Here is an 18,837-nt window from a genome sequence, read left to right as displayed (position 1 = left end):
TCAGCTGGCATAAACAGTTACTCAATTATGTTTTAGGTTTGTGTTCACATGGGAAAAGGATAGAAACATCAACATGCTTGGGTATGCTCTTAAATTTGATGCAAGGCTTTTTAAAGGTATATCACTCAACAGTTGAAAATCCATTTTAATGACTTACATTTCTCACAAATGAATACATATGAAGAAACAGTATTTAGGAGAATCAAGCGCTATTCCCTTTCCTAACTACTTTTTTCTTCTCTCTGTTTTGCTCCATTTTACCATCCTTACAGGATGAATTTCAATCAACTGAACACATGGCACATCCATTATAAAAATGCTCTGCTAGAATTTTACATTGCTCTGAAACTGGACACAAATACCACCTGGGGTTAACTCTTCCTGTAAGACAGAGAAAGAAATATTCTGCCCTGGAGCATGAAGCCTATGTCATATCGCTAGCACACAGGCTTCTGTAGTTGTTCTGCCTAAAAAAATGGGACTCCAATTTACTCTCGGTCAGTTTACAAAAAAGTTAACCAGTGTAACTCAACAGCCCCTATAGCTTGCATCAAGTGAATGGGACAGTCATAGCACTTTCCAAGGTGGCCAGAAACACTGGATTTTGACTTAATCACTAACAAAAAGGGTGTTTGAATAGGGAGTGGAAAAATCAGGATTTATGCTTTGGTGAATGACATTTAAAATATAGTCAGGACTTTTTCATCATTTTGCTTTATATAAGCATATAGCCATAATCTAAATAAATACTTGCTAACAAGAATATAGATATGTCAATGTACACATAAGGAGATTCTCTGTTAAAAGCAGCTGTTGTGTCTGTACATGAAGGAAGCTCTGGCTTATGTAAATTTTATTTTCTCCAGCATCATGACACATTAAAGAAGGAAGAATGACTTTTGAGTCTCTGGGCCTCTGTGCTTAACTGAGGCAGCAGCAGTAAGGTGGGGAGAGGAACTGACCACGAGATCAGAACTTCCCTGGGGTTTGAATTTCACTGCTGCTGCTTATGAAGAGTGGGATGAATTTCTAGCCACCAAGCCCTTCTGAGTGTGTTTCCATATTTGTGAAATGATCACTCCAAATCCCTACTCAACAGGTCTGTAATGTAGTTAGTAATGTAAACATATGAAAACGCTTTGTAAATATTAGAGCACTATAAAATATAAGGTGTATTTAAACATTTAAGCATGTTTATAACTTGGCATCTCAGTGTCTCCTTTATTCACATTCATAAGGAATTGTGTAGATATGTACTCGTGGCAAAATGTAGGTGATACGGAGAATGAAAAAGATGTTCATTTAGGAATTAAAATATGTCGAGGTTGATAATTAAATATCATGGTCAGGTACTTTACTTCCACACCAGCCTTGAGGTGAGAATAGAATGCAAAACTCTCAGGAAATTTCAAGGTAAGGAACATGATAAAGGACTAAGCAAGCAGATAAGATAAATATTTACGTCCTCCATGGGAATATAAAGCCACTTCGCACAGATTATCTCATTTAATCCTCACAACACCTCTTCAAGGTAGGCATTAATATCCCAAGTTTACAACCAAGGACAGAGAAGCCTAGGTTGCATCAGCTCTCCAAGACCAGGATGAGGAAGTGAAGGAGGCAGTCCTGGTCTAGAGGACCCTCAGGCCCACGGCCCTTGCCATGCCGCTTGCTTCCCATCGTGTAAGGGACAGAATCTCATAGACTCAAAGCTCAGCGTCGTGCAGCACCACCAAGAGGTGTCTCCTACCTTCCTTAAGTCTTCCGTCCTCTGCGGCTGACCCGTTTGGGAAGATGGTCTTCACGAAAATCCCCATCTGGCCTCGAATGCAGTCTCGACCTCCAGCAATGCTAAAGCCGAGGCCCTGCATTCAAGGTAGACGGCAGTAAAATTGGGATTTGCAATATTTCAGTGGCGGCATCCTCACCACTACAGCATTTAACTTCAGTGTCATTTTTAATCAGTCTTAAAGTAGAGCTACAAATTCAAGTTTGTATTCACTTCCCCAACTCCCTCCTTAGACCTATTTGCATTACATTAGCTGTGTGTTGCATTAATATTTGACAACCTTTGTTCTCTAAGAATGGCAACTTCATGTGGGTCAACTAAATAACTCTTGAGAGTCATTTTACACTATGCAGGCACCATATTTCTTTTCTTTTTTAAATTTTTGTCTTCCCATTTTGTATACTATCAATGCGTACATTTTGATATTTGTGTATCGAGTTATTCCTGTCATTTCTCTTATAATAATGGCATTGCTGTGAAATTCACTCAAAAGAATAACTGGGAGCATTCCCTGAAGCTACAGGTTCTGAGTTTCTTTCAGTGGAGGTAAAAGTTGGAGGTCATGGGTTCAATTCCCAGAACACCCCCTACCAAAAAAAAAAGGTTAGGGGTTATTCATTCTGCCCTTGAACTCTTAATTCCAGCAGCCTAGCAGCCAGGTGTTGGTGACGGCTTACATCTTAAGGGCAAGAAGAGTATGACTGTCCCACACTCCGAGGCCACAGGAAATCAACACGATCACTTAATCTATCCCTCTTTATATCTGTTACTTTCTATTTTATGGAAAAAGCAAATAGTGAAAATAAATTTTAAAAAATTAACCATTTAAAAAGAACAAAATAAAGGACAGATAATAAGTAGGGAGATAGATGTCTCTCATATGGGAAGGTGATTAACAGATAAAGCGAGGGGGAAGGGGAAGGGAAGGGATGAAAAATAACTAAGATGTTTCATGTGCATGTATCAACTCCCCATAAAATGTAATCAATATGTATCAGAAACATGTACTACGAAAAATAAAAACTGGAGGACTGGGGATATAGCTCAGCGGCACAAGCGCCTGCCTGGCAAGCGCAAGATCCTGAGTTCAATTCCTGGTATCAAAAAAAAAAATCTGGCAAAATATTAATCATTAAGAAAAGAGTCTGCAGAAAAGAGCTTACCTTGCCTTTTTCTTTGTACAGCCCAATGATGGAGATAACAGAAGGCCGAATGAGTCTCCAAGGAGATTCCACATGAGTCGTGCTGAGGGAGCGGGTGGACTTCTTCACGATGTGGTATTCCTGAACACCAGCACACGGTGAGGTTAGAGATACTCTCATTTATCTTGTTGTGGGCTCTGGCATACAGATATGATCTGACCTCGGAAATCTCAGTTGTCTTTTGTGTTAAACAGTGATTTCTCTTTGACCCATCTCTGGTCTAGTGGCTTGAAAGTTTACTACCAATATTACTGGAGCAAGAGTCCCTACTGCAATACACTGCCACGCTTCCTCCACAAAGAACTGTTTGGACACCAAGCGCACTTTGTTGCTCTTTCCTTGACCACATTCTGTAGACCCTGCTGCTGGAATGAAGTCAGGAACCAGAAACCAAGAGACCTCAGAGATAGGGGATGACCACTCTGTGGCTGAGCTCTCTTTCGAAATTATGCCCAATCCCTGCCCCCATCCAAAGTTCACAATCATAGTCACAAAGTATCTCAACATTTAAAGCTTCATTTTATTTATTCAAAAACTCAGCACACCCTTGTTTCTTATAAAATGCAAACCACAAACCCAGAAAACTATTATTCCACATAAAACATCCCACTGAGAGACGACAGCCACTTTAGCTCTAATCCCTCACATTTGGAAAATAAAATATTTTCCCATAAGCCACACTTTCTCTATCTGGCACAGAGCAGTACAAATCTCCATTCCTTTTTCATTTCCCTCATGCAAAATATTCCTGTGTGCTCACAGGGTGCAGTAGTTATAACATAAACAAGAGATTAAGTGGCTATTGCTAATACACTCTTATGATCTAGCTCCTTGCCATTCTTCTTAGAATAATATCTTAAATGATGCAGATATTCTAGCACAAGCCAAAATTTTTTCTGTGTTTAATGTGAGAAAAGACACATGACAAAGTGGCTTTTACCTTTAACTCATGTCTGTGACATTCAAATGCAGAGATGAGGTGTTGTCCCCCAGTGACATTTTTGTATCCCTGGCAGCTTAGAACAATTAGACTGTGCAGTTTTACAGTACTTCTGCCAGTTATGTGGGCCTCCAAGACTTGGTCTCATTAAATAAATGATGCACACTTGGCATGGTTATTACCCTCTTACCGAAACCACTGTAGAGATGTCAGACCCAACCCATGGTTTCCAACTTTCAAATGCAGAGGTTCGCATGTGACCTCATCAGGGAATTCTTTTTCTGGTCAGTAATCTTCATCACTATCTTACTCAGTCTCCCTTTTAGGAACCACTGGGCACCAAAGGCCTGTGTGCTTCACAGGTCTGAGTTTCAGGGGACCCACTGATTTTCAGACTTACGCTGTCCAGTATGGTAGCCATTGGCCACCAATGGCTTCTATGTTTAAACTGAGAGGGGCTGGGGATTTAGCTCAGCGGCAAAGCGCCTGCCTGGCAAGCGCAAGGTCGTGAGTTCGGTTCCTGGTACCGGAGAAAAACCAAAAAAAAAAAAAAATAAAAAATAAACTGAGACGATTACACTTCAAACTGCACTCCTCAGTCTCACTGGCCACTTCCAAAGTGCTCAGTACACACACAGCTACTTGGTGCAAAACTCTTCCATCTGTGCAGAAAAACTTCTACTGGCTACTTTATTCTAAGCAGTGGTTTTTAGTGGAGGGAAAGAGAACGGGAAAAAAAGGTGAATCCTAGAAAAAGAAAAGGCAAGGAAATAAGCAGATAGAAACAGGGCAGTTTGAAGAGGGAAAAATTCCTCTCTAAAACACCCTATACTAGCATGAGCTTCCTGATTCCTGGAAGCCTCATTAGGAACAGATGTTTCTGGGCTATAAATATGGTCAGGTTTCCTCTGCGGGTCAGTTGAAAAATCATCACGTCAACACTAGATCTTTAGCATGATGGCAGTAAACCTCTCTCATCTTTCACACTCACTAAAACAGCCTGACAACGTGGCTCTCCCACCACTTTCTGGTCTTCCCCTGTCTCTGTGTGTCCAACTGGATGATTACGAGCCAGCCGCAGATGTGTCTGTCTCTAGCCATGGGTCTGGGTGACTTTTAACAGATCTCAGGCAATTCTTTCTCTCTGCTTTTCTTTGGTGCCTCATCCTCCTCAAGCTATCTTTGGGTGAGTTCAACACCCAACTCTGTTTGATCAGCAATTGCTTCTGAAACACAGGCACTTTTTTTTTTCCTGGTCAGGTAAAGAGCAACAGAAGCAAGACACATATTTGATCCTGATGCAAAATCGACCATGTTCATGCACTTTTCTGGTATATCACCTTGAGCAAAATGTTTAATTTCTTTAAGATTCACTTGTTTCATCTGCAAAATCATTATAACATGCCAAGTTAAGGGCCCAACCCAGACAACCTGACACAAGACCATCAGAACTCTACCATCTATGAGTCTCCAAGCACTGATAGATATTACCAATCACCCACCTTTCTCCTCCAGCCCTGTTTCACTGTAGGACTGGGGAGAAATGTGAATGGTTTCCTCTCAGCCTTCTGGCTGATGGTGCCAGGACTCAAGGAACCCTATAAGTTCCCTAGAAACTGAGCCTACCTCAACGTGGTTGAGGTTTCTAGGGGCTTGGGGACCCTATGATTGAGGAGGAGCCAGTGCTCTGAGAGGAACAGGCTCTGGGACACTAAAGCACTGAGCCGTCACCGTGTAGCAGGTAGGACCCAGGCACGGCACAGGCATAGCTGCGCATGCCCACCACACAGTTGTGATGCTGACACATGATGCTCCCATTAAATAAGTGACGGTGGTTCACCACAGACTGTGAGACGCCATTGTTTCCTGGCAGTTGAAAGCAACTCTCAGTTCCAAAACGCACAGTAGGAAGAGGATCAAGATGTTGAGATCCAACAGATTTGTTTTCCCTTACTTTTTTCAACTAGTAGGCTTATTCCTTGTCTAGTCTGTCTGGGTAGAAATCACTCTCTCTACCATTTCTCCAGATCTAACTACTGTGGTCCACTTGGATGGACGTTCGTAACACGTAAGCCCTTGCTGGTATTGGAGGCAGTGGTGGGTGGGGAGAAAAGCCTGGAGACCCAGGGGATGGAAGCATTTTCTTCAGTCTATATCCAAGCAACTGTGCCTGGAAGCCAGCAAGAGGCACCACAGCCCAGGACTGACCTGTCCTGTCCCAGAGGAGTCCAGAAGTTGAGGAAGGGAGTGTTTCCTGCCATCTCGGGAGACCTCCAGCATCCTGACTCGAGGGTCCCCATTGCGCACCATCAGCTCGTTATATTCTTCAACAGACTCCAGGCGGTGGACACCCCCTTGAAAAGAGGCAGGAAGAATGTGCATTGCTATGGGATGAGAAGACTCCTAAGAGCATCCACAGGCATGGACTGGCTGCATTTACACACATAGCCATGGTTTCAGAAGACCTGGCGGCCAAGACACCTAAAGCACACAGCTCCCAGGGTCCTCCCACCAAGCTCTGCACAAGCCCATTGGGTGTTCAGGCCCTTAATGCTTGGTGATGAAGAAATTGCCATTTTTTGAAGCGACCAATTGGCTGAGGGGCAACAAATATGTTTGATCCAAGTCAGATGAAGTGGGGGGAGTGAAATAAATGATAGTGAGCTATCAACAACAGTGGGAGGGCCATCAGCAGCGAGGGAGGAGCAGCACTCTCATTGGTGCAATTCCATCATTGGGCAGATGCCTTACTTCCAATGTACAGTAATGATGAATGGTAAAGAAAATACGTTATTTACACAAAATGGAGAGTTGCTTTGCCATAAAGAAAGAAAAATGAGTCATATGTAGGAAAATGGATGCACCTGGAGACTATAATGTTAGGTGAATAAATCAGACACAGATACTTAAATATCACATGCTTGTTATATGAGAGCTCAAAATATAAATATAGAGCAAAATAAAAGAAAGATAATAGCAAGCAGGGAGATAGATCTGTTTCAAAGAGGAAGGGGATCAAGAAATGGAGGAAGGGGAGGGGCAGGGGATGAAAAAAGGAATTAAGATGTTATTACACAGACCAGCTCCACATAAGGAATCTGAACAGCGTGTGCTGCAAACGTGCACTAATTAAAAATGTTTAACACAGCGCAGGGAGAGAAAAAACTTTCAAATGAAATATAAAAATTACAGAAATGTGCATACATGCGAAGTATACAATTCACTGAAAATCCACAAAATGAAGGTGCCACTAACCACTATCCAGCTCAAGAAACAGAACATGAAGCAGAACCCCCGGAGTTCCCTCTGTGCCACTGACCCCCTCTCACCCAGGGGCGCCCAGGATCCTGACTGTTAAGCATCATACATTGTTTTTGTTCATTTTTGAACTTTACATGGATGAATGCATAGAATATGTACTTTTTTACATCTGACTCCTTATTCTTTTTTTTTTTTTGGTACTGGAAATTGAACTCATGACCTTGTGCTTGCTAGGTAGGTGCTGTGCTGCTGTGCTATATCCCCAGTCCTCGCTCCTTGTTCTAACATTTATTTGTGAAATTCAACTGTGTTGCTTATATGCCACCAGCCTGCTCACTTTCATTCTGTGTAATACTTCCTTGTATAATGGAACTGCTATTGACCCAGTCTATTGGTGATGGACATTTGATTTATTTCCAGCATTAGATCTAGAATGAAGGCAGCAGATGTGGTGTATTGGGGATCAAACCTCGGGTCTCACACATGCTAGCAAGTGCTGTAGCATGGAGTGACTGTCCACCCTTGCAAACTTTCTTCACATGTTTTCAGCTTTGTGGGCCATGAATGGTCTTTGTCTCCTCTTCTATTTTCTTCTCTTCCCTGCCCTTTTACTCCTTTTTCTTCTCTTCCTCCTCCTCTTTTTTTTGGTTTTGGTTTTTTTCCGGTACCGGGAATCAAACTCATGACCTTGCACTTGCCAGGCAGGCGCTGTGCTGCTGAGCTAAATCCCCAGCCCCTTGTTTTTTTGTTTTTGGTTTTTTTTGTGTTTTGCCTCCTCCTCTTTTGATAACCTCTGAAATTGTGGAAAGCATTTCTAGCTTGTAGGCCATGCAAATATAGCTTGTGGGCTGTAGAATGCACTGTTACTGAATCTTCTTATCCACACATCATTTCTGCTGGAAATACCTAGGCACGGAGGTGCTGCACACAGGCATCTTTTTACCTTTGCTGACAGTGTCTCCACAGCATCCTTCTCCACATCCTCATCATGCTCAGCAATGCCAGTCTTTCATGCTAGCTATCCTGGTGAGCATGGGATAGGATCTCACTATGATTTTTAACTTGCCTTCCCCTGATGACATTTCTTTTGACATATTCATTGGCTGTTTTTCTTTTGTAAAATGTCCGTTCAAGTCTCTTGCCCATTCTTTTATTAGAGTTGTCATTTTCTTGATGAATCATAGGAGTTTTTATTTATTTGTAATATCTTAGATTACCAATCCTTTGTGGGAGCTAAGTGTTATAAATACCTTCTCCCTGTCTGTGTCTTACCACTTTACTTTCTTAATGGTCGTTTTTGATGAACAAAATTTGATGGATTTAACATCATACAATGCAGTCATGCAGAGCTTAACAACAGGGATATGTTTTGAGAAATGTGTTGTTAGGCAATTTCGTGGTTGTGTTAGCATCACAGAGGGTACTCACACAGATTAAGTTGGTCATGACATCACTAGGTGAAAATTATATGGGATCATAGTTTTATATGTGGCCTATTTTTGACTGAAATATCATTATGTAGTACCTGAATAAATATCACTTTTTAAACTTAATGGTGAATACTTTTGCGTCCTGTTTTTTCTTGGTAGTAATAATTTTTAAAGATACCTTTATCAATACCTAATTTATATTATATAGTATTTGAAAATAATTTAAAGGACTTTAATCTTAAGTCATGGATCAATTACATGTGAATATAGCTATAATCACACTATAATGCTTATATTAAACACTATATTTTATATATGTGTTATAAATATCTATAATATCTACCTTTGCTTGAAAATATCTACCTTTGCTTGAAAATTTCTATATAAATACAGATTCTTTGGAATATCAAGTTCTCCTTGATAATTCACTGATGACCAAAAATTTTAATCTACTTAAAAATTTCTCTAAAAGTTTTTCATGGAATAAAACAAGATAATTCTGTACTTTTAAAAAGAATATATTGATGGATTTCTCACAGCAATGAAAAGTTAGAAGAGGGCTATATATAGTTACAATGGCTATCACTAAAGGCTTGGCTTTTCAAAAGATAAGTATTAACTTTGTGAAGCAGGTTTTCAAAATGTGAAATTCCTTTGTAACCCAGGAAAAATTTGTATTTAAAAAGATTACAAAACTAAGGGATTAAAATAGGTAAGTCAAAAGTACCAAAGTTAAAGGGGAATCCTGCTAGCAAAAAAGGAGACACTAAGCAAGGAAAACTGGGGTTAGAATGTCAGAAAAATGATCAGTAAGATGACAGACAATGTTTTTTTAGTCACTTGGGAGCCAGACTGGGCAAAGCCCTAGTAGAAATGGCTGGAACTTCTTTCCAGATACTCTTTAATAACTCATGACTTAATAATTCATGACCAAATTAATCTCTCTTGGCATGCTTACTCATCTGAGAAAGATTTATTAGAAGAAAATTCCTTCTGAGCTGACAGGGAAGGATTTGTCATCAACAAGAAAGAAACCACATACGGAAGCACCCGCAGATAATACACTGATATGTGAGCATGAGGATGACCCATTTAAAGAAAATATTCAATAAACACCCATGTTTACAGGACAAATTAGGAGCTGATCACATTAAAATCTCCTGCATGTGAATCTTTAGAATGAACATATTTCACAGCACTGAAGCAAGGCCCAATTCCTTAAGCTCTTTAATATGCCTCCTGATTATTTTTGTGGTCTTATCTTCCACTGCTGGTTTATGAATTCGCTATATCCTGATGATTGTCAAAGGAAAGGATTTGTCCTCCTCTCCCTCCTTTCCAAAACTGGGGCATTTAAAAATCATGCTTTGCCCAACTTCGCCTGCAACTTCTTTTCCCACCCCAAGATTCTGTGTCCTTTCCCTTAATAACTCTGCCAACCTCTGGCAGATTGAGTCACTACTGCTGACAGATTACGCTGGATCTTTCAAATGGCTGAGGAGAGAAAAAAAAGCAGCTGTGAAAAACTTCTCTAACCACTTTGGTGCCTGCTGCCCCCAAAATCTCTCATGCATTCTGTCCCCCACCTAGACCGCTGGTCTCCCCTCTTCTATCCCACTGAATCCTGGCAGTGTCCCTGTCCCCTTCACCTCCTGAGGGTCTCTCTTGAGCACCACAACCCAGGAGACTTCCAGACTTTGTACCTCGTGTGTGTGGCTCGTTGTGGCGGACACCGGGCACCTGGTGCTTCCCGCTGGGACAAGTTCTTGAGAAGGCCGTCCTGCCTGAGCCCATTCAAATGTGTTCCCCTCTCAGGGAAAGAGGCAAGAATGAAAATGAAAATAATGATGCTGAACATGTTAGGCCAAAAATGTAGTCACAGTGGCGGCCACCACGAGGTGAGTAGTGGCCCACACCCCTGAGAGGCGGTGCCACACACATTCTCGCCATCCCCTCTTCCAACGAGGCGTGGCACTTAGAAGGCCCTCTTGCTGGGACCAGTGAACATTATGATCCCACTTTACACACGAGGGAGCTGGGGCCCAGAGAAGTCACTTGCCGCAGGGCATCCGCCCCGCCCAAAGTGGAGGAGGAAGGAACCCAGCACGGCTATAGCCCATCCACATGTGCTACCCCTTATTCTACATTTCCTTGTCACAGCCTTGGATGTCACCCTGGATGTCCTGGGAAGGACACAGGAAGGGAAGGTGTCATCCCTTTGTGGCAAACTGCGGCCAGTCCCGGATTTATAACTCATGTAACGTGCTGCTTGCTTGAAACTAAGAGTGTGGACAAAATTAGAAAATCATACATGTGGACGGTGCCTCAGCTGCACCCTCACCCCGAATCTGAATCTAGAAAGCTCAAGACTGGGAACAGAATGCTTTTCATGATCCCCAGGAAGCCAAAGTATGGGGAGGAGAACTCTGTCTGGGAGGCAGATGCTTCTCCTGGCTTGGACTCAGAGACCTTTGGGATCCCCGTAACTTTTCACATTTCATCCATAAAATGAGGAATGTGACTGCACTGGTTTCAAAGGTCCCCGTGTTTCCTCAGAGCCCTGTGAGCAATCCCGAGAACTGGTTTACAGGCGCTGATAAACTCTGCAAAGACAGCTGACCTCAGGGCTCCTCTGCGCCCTTGTGACCGCCCCCCCCCCCCACGTGGGATCTACAGGTGTGCCTCTCAGCTCCTGAGCGCTGAAGTGGTGCTGGTCACTGTCTCCAGGTGAGTCCTCACAGCATCTCCATGTACCTCTAGTCACCATTTCTTTCTGTCACAAATCTTTGTCTTCATACCTGTCCACAGGTAGCACTCACTGCCTCATCGTTCTGAGTTACAATTGAAAAAACAATTCATTCTGTTCGTTGGGTTTACAAAGTGTTATCTTTTATGGCCCTGTACCCACCATCTTACCTGAGAATAAACTCAGTGGGGGGCGGGGCTGTGAGGGAGGGAGACGTTGGCTGGCAGCATAGCTACTACCCTCTCCACTGATTTGGGTGGTGGAGGGGGAAATGAGTTCTTTGGATGTTAACATACTGTGCATTATATTAGATGCCTTTATGGGCATTAAAAATATACCCAACCTTTAAGACATTATTTCCATTTCTTCAGGTAAAGAAGCAGAGATTTAGGAGGTTAAATAACCGAAAGGCAGAACAGAACTTAAGAGCCGAGGGGTCAACCTGGTTCTGCTGTGTTTCAAAGCCCTTTGCTTCCATCCCAGATACTTCTTCCCTATGCTGGGACCCCATGCCACTTCTGGGGACCCACAGAAATTTCTTTCTTTCCTGGCCCCCAGGGGTTAATTTTTTTAATGCAGAAAACCCCTGAATGAAACAGTAATGAAAACTGGGTGTGGTGGCGCATGCTTGTAATCCCAGCACTCGGGAGGCTGAGGCAGGAGGATCGTTGCGAGTTTGAGGCCAACCTGTGCTACAAAGTAAGCTCAAGGCCAGCCTGCATAGTGAGACTCTGTCTCAAAAAAAAAAAAAAAAAAAAAAAAAAGAAACAGTAATGAATACATTAAAAAATACAGCCTGTATCGTTATATGAACACAGACATAAAATTCAATTTTTATTCTTCATGGAAGAAAGGAACCACGAAGGCAGCGTGCCTGGGCCTCATGAAAGCCATAGCGCGTTTCCTGCACAGAGCCTGAGTTTCCCTCAGGTTTCTCTCAGGCACAGGCGGGGCAGTCCTCAGTGATGGCGAACCTTTTGGAGCTTTCAGTGAATGAACAGTCAGCTGTGGCATGTGTGCTACAGGTTCACCACCTCTGCTCTAGGGAAATGCCCTAGAAATACAGAACACAGAATCCATTAGATGAGTGGCCCTTTGCCACTCCTTCCGCTGGCTCAGTCTTGGGGCAAGTGTGCTAGCTGGGAGATGGGCCATCGGGGATGACCCTTGCTGACGGTCACGTGATGTCCTACTGAAACAAATGAACCAAGCGTATGGGGGATTCACATTGCACTACAGACACACCGAGATGCTGACATTCACTTGGTGACGTCTGACTCACATAAAGACATTCACAGGGGCAGCTGGGCTAAGCGGAGCTGTTCTCCCAGGAGCAGGCATCCTTGAAGGAAAACCATTTTTGAGGCTTCAGGGGAGAAAAAGGGCTCATCCTGCTAGACGGCATCTCCCAGCCCGAGGCTGGGAGCCTGTGGCCGCCAGCGGCCGCCAGCGGTGCTGAGCATGCAGAGCTCCCACTTACCCGAAAGACGACTCTTGAGCTTCATTTTACTGCTGGCCTGTTTGGGACTTTGCGGGCTCCCTTTGGGTTCCTCAGGGCCGCACACATCTTGGGGCTCCTCGGTCCCAGGCATCTGCAAGGCAGTGAGCACAGAGCTGATGGGACCGGCTAGTCCTGTGGGGAGTGACGCTGCTCCTCCGAGACGTTATCTCAGTGAGGCCCAAGGAGCAGCGGTTCCCGCGTCACGTGAGAGAAAGGTTCACAGACCAAAGCCCAGCCTTCAGCACACACCTCCCCACCTGGCACAGAACCGGAGGTTTCCAGCCAGCAAGGGCCTCGAGGCAGTTTCGTCTTTCATTCCCCGTTAAAGGAACTTCGTCATCAATCAAGGTCACCCAGGGGAGTCAGTGGCAAAGCCTGGGTGACTGGGCTTGGGGGTCAGTGCTTTTTCAAAAATCCAACTTGCCACCAATATTATGTCAGAAATTCAAACCCAATTTTAAGGTTCCTAAAATATAAACTCTGATTGTGTGGCAGTCAAATAACTATGGGTATGCGTTACTTAAGGATGGGGATCTATTCTGAGAAAAGTGGTATTAAAGGATTTGGTCATATGCTGTGCAAATGGCAGTGTGTACAAACCTAGCTGGCGTGACATATGTCAGTCACTTAGCATGGTGTCCAGATAATGATTAAGAAATATGGTAGCTGGGCATGGTGGTGCATGCCTATAGTCCTATAGCACTAGGGAGGCTGAGGCAGGAGGATCACTATGAGTTCTAGACCAGCCTGGGCTACATAGTGATTTCCAGGGCAGCCTGATCTACATAGTGAGAACTGGTCTCAAAAAATAAGAGACAGAAAAGGGGAGTGGGAGAGAGAGGAGAGAGAGAGAGGGAAAGAGGAGAGAGAGAGAAGGAGATGGTAACCACAAGCCTAGGAGGTTGCTGCTGACATAGCCTGGCACATTTTTTAAACATTAAGCATTTATTTTTAATAAGAAGTACAATTTAAAATAATGACAAAAAGCGTAATATAAATATGTAAACCAGTAACAGTAATTTTTTTACTGGGAATTGAACTCAGGACCTTGCACTTGCCAGGTGGGGGCTTGTGCCACTGAGCTATATCCCCAACCCAGAAACAGCAATTTATGTCAGGTATAGTGTACTACACATTATGTGTGCCTTCTTTATTTCTGCATGTTTGTAATTCAGAATAGCACTGTTGGTTTTAGGGAACTGGTACATGCATATAACATATCTTGATCTTTTTCAATCCTTTTACCCTCCTATGCCATATTTTTACACAACCCATGGCACAGCGTCACTACACCCATGAGAAACACATTGCGCTGTGGTGCCCCTAGGTGACAAGAAGTTTTCAGCTGTATTATAGTCTGATGAGGCCACTGTCACACATGTAGTTTGTCACTGATCAAAACATCCCTGTGTGTCACATGATGGTTTAGTCTGTCTGACTCACACTCCATGCGCTACCCTCCTGAGCACTGACTAAACACCTCCCAGGATCAATAACCCCCTAGCTTCTGTGTTACAACCAAGAGGTGAGGAGGAGTGGTTCATCCCAAGGCTCCTTGGCTTCTGCAGCCTACAAGGGTCAAACATGCAAAAAACCACAAGTACAGATTGGAAAAGGAGATGTGTATGTGAGAGTGTTTATTAAAATTCTTTGGGGGAGCAGTGGTGGCCCACGCCTATAATCCCAGCACTCAAGAGGCTGAGGCAGGAGGATTTCAGTGAGTTTGAGGATATCCTGGTCTACAGCGTGAATTCAAGGCTAGCCTGAACTGCATAGTGAAACCCTGTCTCAAAAAGACAAAAAAATTTTGGGGGTGGGCGGATAAATTTACATTTATCAAACTTATTGCATGCATCAAATAATACATTTTTTATTTGAAATTTTATTTTCCTTTCCAGTTCTGGAGAATAAAAAAAAGTGTCATATTAAAATACATAAAATTCACCTAGATGTGGTGGTACAATTGAGAGACCGAGGCAGGAGGATTCAAAGTTTGAACCTAGCCTGGATGACTTAACCTGGACCTTTTCTCAAAATGAAAAAAAATACAAAGGGGTGGGATGTAGCTCAGTGTGAAAGCCCTGGGTTCAATTCTCACTACCAGGGAAAAAAGCCAAAATAAGATTTATGCTGAAGAACATGTACAAACTTTAAAAAAGACATATAAGATATTTTTGACACTTACTAGTCATCTAAAAATTATTTAATCATAATGTAGAAAATCCCACCTGACTTTAACAATAAACTTATATATTGAATTCAGTGTGTAAAAATGTATAAAGTAAGAAATTAATCTCCCATGTGACTTCCCTTTTCTGAGGTAATTACTTATATATAAATTTTTTGTATAATATATGGTTGGGAAGATTTCGTCTCCTTTCTTAAGCTCAAGTATCTTTGCAGATAAGGAGGAGGAATAAAAGGTCTGAGATTGAGGAGACAGAGGCAAAGTTGAGGAAAAGGAATCAGGGAAAATAAATTAATCCTGATGTAGAAAACAAAGATAGTGAGTTTGCTGTATTCATATTACAATGTCAGGGGCTGGCAGGTGTCCAGCTTTAAGTTATGAAAAACAAGCAGGAACAGAATCCTGAGGATTAGTTTAGATATTCTCTAGAGAAATGTCTTTCCCAACCCCAAATCCTGACAGTGAAAAACAGCCAGCTTTGAGATGGGCTAGAGGTCTGGGCCACATGCAATGAGGTGACATACAAATAGGAGTAATCCTCAGAGAACCCTTGGTAAAACCTTCACGGAAAGAACCTGTCTCTAGACTGCAAACGGCGATCACTGGAGACAGAGTTAGTCCTCATGTTCTTTGGTTATACCACCTGGCCCACGCTCTGCACCTTCAGGGAGAGGCAGCCCTCAGCTTGCAAGCCATTCCCTCCTTTGGTGCCCATGGGTGAGCAGTTTGTTACATGGTGGCCAGTGGTGGTTTATTACCTGGGGACCGGACATAGTGCTTTATTATACCTGTCCGCAATGCTCTTATCAAGGGAGGGAAATCAGCCCAGCCTCTGTTTCTAGATTTATGGTGTAGCTTCCTTTCACTTTTCCCTCTATTTTCCTGGCAGAGTCTCAGATTTTTGCAAAAGCAGAGAAATTCTGTGATATAAGTGTTTACAGGAGTAGCTGAGAAGGACAGTGGCCTGCCTGGGACATTTCAACTCAGTACAGACAAGGCTGCAACTGGACCCTCTATATCCTGACTTGGTACATGTCCATGTGGTGCGTATCCTGACTTCCGGCTTCATGGATTACTAGAATATACCCCTCCCACCCAAAGGTGCTTCGTAATTAAATGAATGATATGGATAGTCAATATGGAGTATTTCTTCCATTTCATTATCACAGCAAATATATACAGTGATACCTTGATTCATGAACTTAATTTGTTCTATAATTTTAGAAAAGATGGTCACATTTGTGTTTGTATGGGAAAGATGGTGTTAAGAATCTGGCTGCCTGGGCACAAATCTTTATTATATCACATTGTTATCAATTTTGTCACATTAGTCAAATTCTTTGAGCTTCAATGTCCTTGTCTGCATTTAAGAATTAAAATTATATAGCTTTCTGATTAATGACAGCAAATTACCTTCTTGAAAACATACTAGCAAGATAGGAGAGGGAAGAAGAAAAAGAGATAGGAAGGAAGGAAGGAAGGAAGGAAGGAAGGAAGGAAGGAAGGAAGGAAGAGAGTCCCACAAGGACAAAGAGAATGGGAAGACAACACCAATAAAATTCTGGAAGCCAGTAAGCAGTCAAATGTGTGACAACAGATCTGATTTGGGGATCAGAGAAAGCTGAACAGCAACCTGGTCTGCTCAGAGAACCCCCAAAGTCCAGGAGTTTCCAACAGCGGACTCTGGAATGGACACGAAGTTCAGCTTGGAGGGTAGGTACCAGAAAGTTCAAAGCGACTGAGGCAGGTGTGCCTGATTTTGAGGGAAATTTCTAGGGAGTAGGAATGGTCTAGACAACTTTTGCATATGTCAGAATTATTCCAGAGCGACTAAAGAAGACAAAGGCCCACGATTACAGGAGCAGCACAGGGCCTGGGACTCTAGAATTCAGCAAAGCTCTGGGTCAAACGATATCAGCATCCAAAGGAGATGCAGGACTGAGCTACAATTTCCCCAGTTCTTACCTACCCTGAAGTTCACTCCGGAGACGGAGAATGGGGAAATGGGAGCTTCCCAGTGTCTAACGGGATATGGCTCACCAGGTAAAATATGGGAGATGTATTAACATCCTGCTGCTCTCTCTTTAGCATGCTTATTTTTACCACCAATTATGGAAACTTGTTTCACCCGAAGTATGAAGTACAAGCACATAAAGTGTGTGCAGGCCCGGGTGTGGCTCGGTGGTGGAGCGCTGGCCTGGCATGCCGAGCAATTCTTCCTGGGTCCGACTGCCAGCTCCACAAAATAAAACAAACAACAGTGTACACAGAGTAGAGCGTAATTCCCCATTGCCTGAGACAATTCCTTCATTATATGAAATGGAAACGAAAGTACTCACTTTAACTTTATTTTTTAAAACACTTTAGGGGAATAGGAAACAAGTACGATTCAAACATCCATATTCCTGAAAATGTGGGAAAACAAGTACTCTCCACTTTTGCTCCTAAAGCTTACGGCAGTATTAGTTAAATGACAAATGTAAATGCTCTTTGACCTGGCAGTGGTAACTATAAGGCTTTTTAATGCCACTATACTTACAAACATACAAATAATGTATGCTTTACTTATATTACCTAGAGTTTATATTGCCTAGAGTTTACCTAGATGGACAACTAGAAAGATGGAGAAGAATCCATCACTAGGGTATCTCTTAGATAAGTTGTGACAATAGTATTTACTTTTAAAGGGATCAAATTACCTTGTAATTATCTACTAGGGTTACAATGAAGACTCAGAAAGAATGGATTTGGGAATAATAGTAGAATACTTAATGTATATTATAGAGGTATAGGGAAGGTTTAGTTGAAATAAAGACACAACACAAGTCTCAAGCTTTCTCGCCAGTAGGTAGGTCTCAGGATGCCTTTGGATTGAATGACTACACGAACCATTACTCTAGCACCAGTCTGCAGAAATCTGCATTTCACCTTCATACCTATGGAAAGGTAGCAGATTAATTCATGAGTGAATTTAAACCAACGGGAATGCAAAGAGAATACACCATCTTCTTAGATCAAAGATGAAAGAAAATCTCCATAAAATTACTGCACACCTAACAGCTAAGGAGGTGGTTTTGAGTACTTAGTCTGTACAGGTCAAGTTTGTGCACAGCACCGAGGAGGACTTGAAAACATTCTGTAGTCTTAAGATCAGAATAGGAGCAGTGGAAAAAGAGAAAATGAAAGAATATAGGATGATTGAAGGAAGAGATTTCCTGAGAAGACAAAATGAGATCTTGGAATGCACAGATACAAAGGGGAGCTGGGATGCTGAAGCCTAGGATAGGGGGATGTATAAGGACAAGGGACATGTTAGTTCCTGACTAAAAGTCAGCATCCCAAGAGTGAGGAAACACTTAGCCATTCCTAGACTAGCAGGGTGACTGGGACTGAAGGAATTTAACTGAGGGCTGGGGTGTAGTCCAGTGGCTCAGTGGTGGAGCACTTACCTAGCATGCACAAGGTCCTGGGCTTGATCCTCAGCACAGAGGAACAGAAGCGAAACCAGAGAGAAGGAATAGGAGCCCAGATCCAAAGAAAAAAATGAGAGATGTGATTTTTAAACTGCAGATGAAGGGTTTTAGTAAGAAGATGTAAGAGAGCTGTACCAAGACAGATCTGCAGTGTAGACAGATTTAAAGGTGAGGGGTGAGGAAGATCAGAAGAGAAAAAAAAATCCTGAGTAAATTTTCAAATGAAACAGTTACTTTTGTTACCCTGATGGAAGAAGACCTGAGAAATGTGTGAAATTAGAAAAATCCAAGCGGGAGAAATACCAGA

The 18,837-nt window shown here is 42.6% G+C and overlaps 1 protein-coding gene and 1 long non-coding RNA gene across 6 annotated transcripts in view; one reads left to right on the top strand and one right to left on the bottom strand.

Moving 5' to 3' along the window:
* The window catches only part of Pdzd2 (PDZ domain containing 2), a 374,195-nt gene that overhangs the window by 46,830 nt on the left and 308,528 nt on the right, over positions 1-18,837 (bottom strand). For all 4 annotated transcript variants that reach the window (XM_005386151.2, XM_005386153.2, XM_013514972.1 and 1 more), the window contains 4 exons: positions 12,849-12,960; positions 6,140-6,285; positions 2,953-3,072; positions 1,751-1,865 (listed from right to left, as the gene is read on the bottom strand). In XM_005386151.2, coding sequence (XP_005386208.1) covers positions 1,751-1,865; positions 2,953-3,072; positions 6,140-6,285; positions 12,849-12,960 — 493 coding nt within the window. The remainder of the gene's footprint in view (positions 1-1,750; positions 1,866-2,952; positions 3,073-6,139; positions 6,286-12,848; positions 12,961-18,837) is intronic.
* The window catches only part of LOC106148677, a 30,004-nt gene continuing 12,159 nt past the window's right edge, over positions 993-18,837 (top strand). Inside the window, exons 1-2 of one of the 2 annotated variants that reach the window (XR_001234322.1) lie at positions 993-1,099; positions 2,974-3,089. This is a non-coding gene — a long non-coding RNA (uncharacterized LOC106148677). Of the gene's footprint in view, positions 1,100-2,973; positions 3,095-18,837 lie in introns of both variants that reach the window. The other variant, XR_001234321.1, reaches the window with a different exon arrangement.

Source organism: Chinchilla lanigera, unplaced genomic scaffold (assembly GCF_000276665.1).
Source record: "Chinchilla lanigera isolate Chin_1 unplaced genomic scaffold, ChiLan1.0 scaffold00025, whole genome shotgun sequence".
In the NCBI taxonomy this organism is placed as follows: domain Eukaryota; kingdom Metazoa; phylum Chordata; class Mammalia; order Rodentia; family Chinchillidae; genus Chinchilla; species Chinchilla lanigera.
The sequence above is the reverse complement of the archived record's forward strand: the minus strand, read 5'-3'. Positions and strand labels throughout refer to the sequence as shown.